At 31.7% G+C, this 9,158-nt stretch overlaps 1 protein-coding gene across 1 annotated transcript; it reads left to right on the top strand.

Moving 5' to 3' along the window:
• The first annotated feature begins 2,087 nt into the window (after nt 1-2,087).
• LOC113365451 (histone-lysine N-methyltransferase SETMAR-like) lies at nt 2,088-3,122 on the top strand. The gene has a single exon (XM_026607009.1). It carries the CDS (start codon nt 2,088-2,090, stop codon nt 3,120-3,122), a length of 1,035 nt encoding a protein of 344 aa, XP_026462794.1.
• Nucleotides 3,123-9,158: the final 6,036 nt, after the last annotated feature.

Genomic DNA, 9,158 nt, shown 5'->3' with positions numbered 1-9,158 from the left:
TTGTACTCGATTGAGTGGCAAAAACGTGGATTGCCTCATGCCTACATTTTAATTTGACTTGAAGATAAAAACCGACCACAAGATATTGATCAAATAATATCAGCAGAAATATCTGATCAAACAAAGTAGATATATTAGCAGCAACGAAGCTATTTGGCATATTTTTAGTTTTCCAATTCATGAACGAAACCATGGGGAGTTATCTTCGAACAAATGCGCGTTGCACTGTTTTGGTCCTGAGTAGTTTCAATTTTCAAAAACAGACGGCTCATGTGCACTCAATTTCAACTACAAATTGTTCGTGGTTCATGCAAGTGGCTGTCAAGTATTTGATCGCTGTATGGCTATACGAATAACCTAACTTTTTGAACTCGTGTTGTTTCTAATTAATTAATTTTGTTTAAGTGAACATTTGTAAAATTTAATACGGCAAAGTGTTTTTATAGTACCCAAAAAAATGTCAAGTGCAGGTTAAAATATTTAGCTATTCCAATACAAGTTTCCGCAAAGGTATTTTTTAATAATAATTACAGCAATAATTATAAATAATCAAGATATGTCAACATGTTATTATATTGAATAGGTGTTTTGGGGGTACCGCAAATTGCTGCAAAATGCACAAACAAAGCGCAGGAGTACTTTTGACAACCAAGGAATGCAATATGTAATGACAAGAAGGATTCATAAACAATGCAATAATTTAAGTAATAAGTCGTACAAAAAGTCTCCACAGGTCTACTATTTTTGGAGACAAATATTTATTTTGCCATGTCCTCAAACATTGAGAAAGTTGCATTCAGAGATACAAGTGTATAGCGGTATTTATGAGTGTCTATTTAAAACATTAGGTTCAGCTATTTCTTTTAAAAAGTATTAGTAGCAGATACTGTGTTTTGATGTTTGATGAAATACCATTATCTTCGGAATTGTTATATGATTGGATGAATCTCATATTGTTGAAGTTGCAAAACAGTTATTCAGCTAGTATGGTTTAAATGTTCATCAACGTAAGTTCATTGTTACATTTAATAAGATTATCTATTACATTAGCATATGTAAACACTTATAAAGTAAACTAGTATTGGTTTAAATGTTCATCAACGTAAGTTCATTGATATATTAAATAAGATTATCTATTACATTAGCAAATGTAAACACTTATAAAGAGAGTCTATACCATACATAATATTTTAATGTATTTTGATTGAAGATTAGTGTTATAATATTCTTCAAATAAAACTTGTGTAACATCCCAATATAATGTTTAAATTCAAGATATATTTGTTACCGACCTTGGGAATCAAAAATATTGCTTTTATCTTTTGATTCATAAGCAATTGTATGTGCATAAAACATTATTCTGTTCATTGTAAACACTTTGTTGATCTTTTATGGCAATTTCAATGATAATGTTTTCATGATGGAACATGGCTAAATGTAATGTTATAAAACACTCGTACAGAAACTATTCAAAGGTTTTGTTAAGATAGCGCAATAACTATTACATGCAAAATTAATAAAGAACAATGTCTCGTAAATGAGTTTTAATCCTAGGAATTTGAATTTCTCTCAATTTTGATATCAATATATATATTTTATGTTTTTAGGACTTTTTTGTTTGTGAAGTATTTGTACTTTTTAACAAATTATTTGTTTTTTTCTTAACCCTTAAAATTTTTGTATTATTTGTCATTCCTTCTAAATTTGAAATTTCATTGCGTGCTCCTGCGCTTGTAGTTTCTTCTTAGTTTTTAAGATTTTAATATATTAATATTAGTCATTAAGTAATTAATATTAGTCGGTTATTTGTGCTTAGTTTAGTTAAATACTTCTGTGATTTTCTTCACTTAGATATTTAGTTTTTGAAATATTATTTAAGCATAATTGTGAAATTATAATACTTTTATAATTATGTATAATATTAGGTGGACCGGAAAGTAATGTCGTTTCTGCGCATGCCAATACTTGATTGTCATTTGTCAGCTCATTGTTTGGTTCAGAGGCATACCAAAAACATTGTGAGGTTAAGTGATTTCTTTAGTTATAGACAATTGAATTACAATTTTTTTTTTATAATTTTGTGTAAAATGGCCAGCCAAAAACCAGAAGAGGTACACATCCGGCATTGCATGCTCTTTGAGTTTCGCAAGGGTAATAACGCAACAGTTGCTACCAAAAACATATGCGATGTTTATCCAAATGCACTGGACATTCGTAAATGCCAAAGGTGGTTTTCCAAGTTCAAATCGGGTAATTTTGATCTTTCCGACTCGTATCGATCAGGAAGACCATCAGCGTTAGACAACGACGTGTTAAGGGCGGAAGTGGAAGCAAATCCGTGTCAGACGATCGAGGAATTGTCAAACAGTCTCAACCAACCTTGGTCGACCATCCAAGAACATTTGAAGCAGATTGGGAAAGTAAGCAGAGCAGGTGTTTGGGTCCCGCATAATCTGTCCGAACAGAATAAGGCTAACCGATCAATCACATGCAACTTATTGCTTCAACGACACAACACAGAAGCGTTTTTTAATCGCTTGATCACAGGAGATGTGAAATGGGTCCTGTATGATAACCCAAAACGCAAAAGGCAGTGGCTCTCTCCGAAAGAAAACCCTCGAAGTACTGCTAAGCCAGGTTTACACCCCAAAAAAGCGCTTTTGTGTGTTTGGTGGAGTATTCGCGGCATTGTTCATTTTGAATTACTGAAACCTGGACAAACTGTTACTGCAGACCTCTACAGAGAACAATTGCAGCGAGTAAATCAATCTTTAATTGAAAAGTGGGCAGCAATTGTCAACCGAAAAGGCGTCATTCTCCAACATGACAATGCAAGACCGCACTGCGCAAAGCGAACTCTAGAAAAAATTAATGAATTGGGGTGGGAGGTGCTGCCTCATCCACCATATTCGCCCGATGTTGCACCATCGGATTTCCACTTATTCCGAGCGCTGCAACACTTTTTAAGTGGCAAAACATTTGCAAATTTGGATGATATCCAAAATGCCATCTCTAGATATTTTGCCGAAAAACCAATTAATTTTTATCGATCAGGGATTGAAAATTTACTCACTAGATGGCAAAAGGTTATTGACAATGATGGGGAATACATCATTGATTAAAAATAAAGACTCGTTAAAAATGTATGTGTTTGAATTTAGCGTAAGAAAACGACATTACTTTCCGGTCCCCCTAATAATTATTATATTTTCAAACATTCCATAACTGTAATTATAATTGTTAATATAAACACAATTTTAATTGTTCTTTAAACATATGTAATATCTTTGAAAATATATATTTTGTATTTCGTATGATTTGTTCTTATTTCCAATATTAAAAATTATTTTGGGGCTGTATACGATACGTACAAATTAAGAAGTAAAACCAGGGGTAATTTAAATATTATACATGTGCTGCCATCTATTTTTAAAATTTGTATTTTAATCGAGGTAACGTCAACCGCCAGACATAGCGATCTATTATACTTGTTTATCTATGAACGAAACCCTTCTGTCCAGCATGTGGCAGTTCATCTTGAGAACGGACAACGTGTGTACACACAGAACGAAATTTTCAGCAAAGAGCACTTGAGGAACCAAAAACAACATTGACATAATTTTTTAATCTATGCAAGAAAAATGATATATTGGGGCCTGGAAATATTTATTAAAAAAATAAGGTTTTTAATAAATGTTTCCATACTTATATATAGAATTTTTGTCGAGACGCGCGATAACGACGAGCCTTATGCTTATTCGTCGCTCGTGCAAAGCGACTTTATATGGGTGTTCTCGTACCGGCAGCGCGCGTACTAGGCTTAAGTTTTTCCAACTTTTCACCCAAAGTTTCACTTATATTTAAATAAATTTTTGAATAACAGAAGAAAAATGTACAGGCTTTCGAATGATGCTAATATAAAAGTAGTCCAAAGAGCCGCACTGGTAGAAAATGGAAAATGAAAAATGAAAAATCATTTTCACCTTTTCACGCACTAACAAATAATTTTTTCACTTTAGTTGTTATGATTAACATAGACAAGATCAGTATATAGAATGACGTTAATATTTTTTCGATATGTCTCATATTTCCGACAAAAAGTGAGTTGAAAAAAGGGACCACTTTCACATGTTTTCACTGATATCTCGGCCAAATGATGAGCTACGGATTTGAAATTTGGTATTTCGAATTTTCTCGAAAATACCTATAAAATGGGATTAAAATTATTTAAATACCAGGGTGAGGCCAATTCTGTATGGAAACACGCACAGACCCTTTGTTTAGAATATTATATATGTAACTATAATGAGAATTATTTAGAAGTGTATTTTGAATAAATTTAAATTAGTAAATTCAAATATATATAATATATATATATATTATATATATATATATTATATATAATAAAATTGTTCCTTGGGCATCCATCCAGTAATTAAAAAAACAGTTTTAATGAAAAATGTTTTTATTTATAGAGAACATACGTTTCGGGTCTGGATTTGACCCATCTTCAGTGCATACAAATAAACTTTGAAAAACAACACAAAAAACAAAATTGCACGAAAAATAAATAAAAGTGAAATAAAAAATTGATGAAACGTCGAGTTATGAAAATTCTTAAAAAAAAAAATTGTAAAATTAAAATGAATGATATATTTTATTATAAAAAAGCTTATTCCAAACGAACATGTTGTTAGTTTGGAAGTTGTATTACGAGTGACTCGTAATACAACTTCCAAACTAACAACATGTTCGTTTGGAATAAGCTTTTTTATAATAAATATATCATTCATTTTAATTTTACAATTTTTTTTTTAAGAATTTTCATAACTCGACGTTTCATCAATTTTTATTTCACTTTTATTTATTTTTCGTGCAATTTTGTGTTTTTGTGTTGTTTTTCAAAGTTTATTTGTATGCACTGAAGATGGGTCAAATCCAGACCCGAAACGTATGTTCTCTATAAATAAAAACATTTTTCATTAAAGCTGTTTTTTAATTACTGGATGGATGCCCAAGGAACAATTTTATTATATTATTTCACCATCTGAAGAAAAACCTCTCGCTTTATTTATATATGTATATATATGTATGCATGCATTGTATATGAAAAATATATATCATATGGTATGTTTGTTCTCATTTGGCATATTAAAATTTCAGATTCATTGTAATAATATTATATATAATTAACTTCCCGTAGGGTAAGTTATAGTAATCGTCCAAAAATCGAAATCAAAAATTTTTACATTTCTCGACGTTTGAAGGTTTCTGAACATTTTGGCATACTTCAGAAAAATGATGTGTGTGTGTTTGTGGGTGTTTGTGGGTGTGTTTTGTATGTCCGCTTTTTTCGTCCACGTTTTCGGGCGCACGGATCAACCGATTTGAATGGTTTAAAAAACATTCGATTCCTATTGATAGGGAGATGTGCTGATTAGTTTTGGCAAAGGCAGGTCCAGCGTTACGGAGATATGGAGCAAAAAGTGCAAATAATAGAAAGCGAGTTTTTGGAGAACGGATCAACCGATTTGAATAGTTTGAAAAAACATTCGATTCTATTGATAGGGAGAGATGGTGCTGATTAGTCTTTGGCAAAGGTAGGCCCAGAGGTTTCGGAGATACAAAGCTAAATTTAAAAAAAATGGCAGTTTTTGAGAGAACTAAGCGTCCGATTTAAATGATTCAAAGAACTTTTCTGCTTGTTTCAACAAAATAATTGATTTTGGAAAAAAAAATTTTTGTTTCTAATTTTTTTTTCAAAAAAATTTTTTTTGTAATTTTGGACTAAAAATTCAAAAAATCACCCAGGCTAAGCACAGTCTAAGCGCCACTCTGGTACAAAGTTTACGCAAGTGCGTTTAGACTGTTTATGTCCTGGAGCACTTTCCAATTTTGTGAAAACTATTGAAAAATGTGAAAATGCCGCAAGCTAAGCACAGTATAAGTGAAAATTGTCGCACAGAATTATTTGCAAATGCGTTTAGACTGTGACTATGGGGAGCACTTTTTCAATTTTGTGTAAATTTCGGAGATCTAGTAAAAAAAACTAAAAAAAAAATAACATTTGGCGGTCAACAATAATCATTAGACATTAGAATATGCATATCAAATTATCAGATATTTTATAGAGATTTTAACAATAAGTATAAGTTTGGTAACATTCCTATGGGTTCCGTACCAGTGTTATCCGTAGACGACGACGCGGCGCTTACGCGCTTCGATATTCAGTCTCTATGCATTAAAGCAGTACGATTGCTTTGAAAAAAAGTTCAGAATTTCCAAAATATTTCAAAATAAATTTTTCAACAAAAAGTAAGTTTCTGTCAAAAATTTATAGTTTCTCAAAATCAATTTTATCAGAGTAAATTTTTTTCAAAAATGTTAATCTTTTTAAAAAAAAATAATTTCTGGTACGGGAAGTTCCAGCAATTTGCCTTAAGGCACGATGCCATGCGCCCCACTAGTTTTTTTTAGAATTAAACCTAGGGTTTTGGATTATCTACAATTGAACCTAGGGGTAAAATTATCATGCTACACTCGTTGCGCCTCTATAGCAAGAGCGGAAAGCGGTCCTGTTTGCTATCTATTATACTTGTTTATCTATAGTGAAAGAATAATTAGTCAAAGAAACATCGTTAAAATTAGACTGCCAAACAAGATGGAATAGTATGATATTTGAAAGAAATGAAATGAAATTTTGCATTCGAAAGCGCTTATAGACTTCAGTTCTGATGTTCATTTTTCTGACAAAGAGTTTAAGTTTTTTATCTCGATTATTGTAGTCTCACACCTGTAAAATTAACAGTAGATGCATATGTCGAAAGGATGCAAATCTGTTGACTGCTGACGCTTCTTTAATATTTATGTTAGACACTGTCCGAACAAAATTATTGAAAGCATTAAAATCTCGAATTTTACGGAATTATCACAAATACTTCAGTAACTACAAAAAGACACACAAGATATTGAAGAAATATTTAAACGCATTTCGAAATATTCACTAATTAAAAAATGGTTAAACTTAACGAAGCTACTCACACAACACAAAATCTAGTACATACAGACGATATAGAAAAAATGAGCATCCCTCTCAATACCTTCCCAAATTAGGACTGAAACAATATTAGAATCTGACGAGGTAAAAAAATGAAGCAAAAACTACAGGCAGCCGCCATCGATGAAACACTGAAAAACTAAATACTTCACCCGTGTGTGTGTTAAAAAAAACTTCAAGTCTAGAACAAAAAAAAAAGATGAAATTACTTTATTGAAAAAACAGGAATAAAAGGAACGAACCTACAAATACATGTATAATTTCTTAATTACAATTGTACAAAAAGTGTAAATCGGAAAGAGCTTTTTCGGCGAATGGTTATATTTGTTAATAAAATTCGGTTCTCGCTGGTTGATCAAAACAACTCATGTTTATGTTTCTTAAGAGCATATTTATTGCAAAACATTAGCCATGAATGATAGTTTTTTTTCTTTTCTTAATGGGTTTCTTAAAAAATTTTTAGGCTTCCAAATATACTTTGAACCTTTTAGACATGAGTAAAAATATTTCATACCAAAAAACTTTCTTTTTTCACTAGTAATTATGAGCTTTTTCCCATGCGCGTCGGGTGCTCAGAACCTTATAAAGCTAAATTACAACATGTATCATCTTGGATATACTAAAATATGTTTTTATTAAACAATTATATTGTTATAAATAAATTGTATGCATTTTTAACCAATAGATGATCAGTGCAGAGTCAACACATATAAGGGTTGACTATATTGCGGTTGATATTGCTGGGGATATTTCAACGATGATGATATGTAAGTAATATTTATAACTGATAATAGTTTGGAGATTATATTGGCATATAAACTGTAATTTTTGTCTTAAACTATTATAAACGGCTTAAGCATGTGAACGGTTTGACGTATGCGTCAAATGTAGGACGCTCTAATATAAATATGAATGGAAGAGAAGAAAATAAGAAAAAAATTATAAAATAGAATGGCATCAGGATGTTACTGAGATATCAAATTAATAGTAAAAAAAATAAAACTGACAAATTTTCATTTTTTCTTACCTATAATATATTTCAAAACTTTGAAGGTGTTTTTCTCGAAAAACACGATTGTACAACGCGGCACGCAAACAACTCCAAGAATTTGAATTTTTTTCATTCGAACTTTTACAGTATATTTATACTTACATTTTTAAGTGCCCATCATAGAACATCTTCCATATGCTAACTTGTTCATCAATTATTAACAAATTACTATCAGTTTTTTTCGGTGAGTTCGTTTCTGACCGTCGAAGGGAAAGGATCGATATGTTTATTGTGACAGAGCGTGTGCGTTTAGTGTACTTAAAATAAGTGACCAGTGTATGTGTGCAGGTAGAAATCTGCTAACATGTTTCCCATCGGAGGGACCAGGACTCAGGTAGTAATCCTATCGTTGAAGCTCTGCGTGTGCTCAAAGGGATGGATGTTTTACCAGACCCAAATGTGATAATGAATTACCCAAGCGGTTCAAATATAGACCTTGAAGTGATAAAAATATTTCAGACACAATCACTCCTTCAACTTCTACTGAATATAATCATTCTAGCAAACAAATGAAAATAAAACGGCTGGACCACAGTTCGGTCAAACAAAAGCATCATAAAGACAATTCTACAAAAGTCTAATAACAAAACCTCTAACCAGTACTGGTTAAGTCCAATAAATAATTACTATGACGTATTGAATACAATACCTACGGATCCAAACCCGAATATATCACCCCCAACTCCACCTATTCATAAACCACCAGAAATCTTCACCATAGTACCGACATAGATGAATTAATTAAAGAAATCGCCACACATAAACATAATGTAGTCAACTTATTCAACATTAAACATCGGGTCACAAAAGCTCCTCTCCATCTCTTTTTACTCGAAATTTAACAACAAGATAATAACAAAGAATATTTAATAGTGAGTATTCAATAGAGTTAAAGTGGTATAGAGCCTAAATACCAACAAAAGAGGTTGCCCAATGCATAGATGCAAACAATATGGCCACAACAAAATATCACTGTAACATATACCACGTGTGCATAAATGCGCCAACAAGCATCTTTCACGTGATTGCCTTTGGCGCGATCTTATTTGA

The sequence above is a fragment of the Ctenocephalides felis genome, unplaced genomic scaffold (assembly GCF_003426905.1).
Source record: "Ctenocephalides felis isolate EL2017-DRISC unplaced genomic scaffold, ASM342690v1 CF-g0.4_SCAFFOLD_01018, whole genome shotgun sequence".
NCBI classification, from domain to species: Eukaryota; Metazoa; Arthropoda; class Insecta; order Siphonaptera; family Pulicidae; genus Ctenocephalides; species Ctenocephalides felis.
This window is presented reverse-complemented; position numbering and strand designations above follow the sequence as displayed.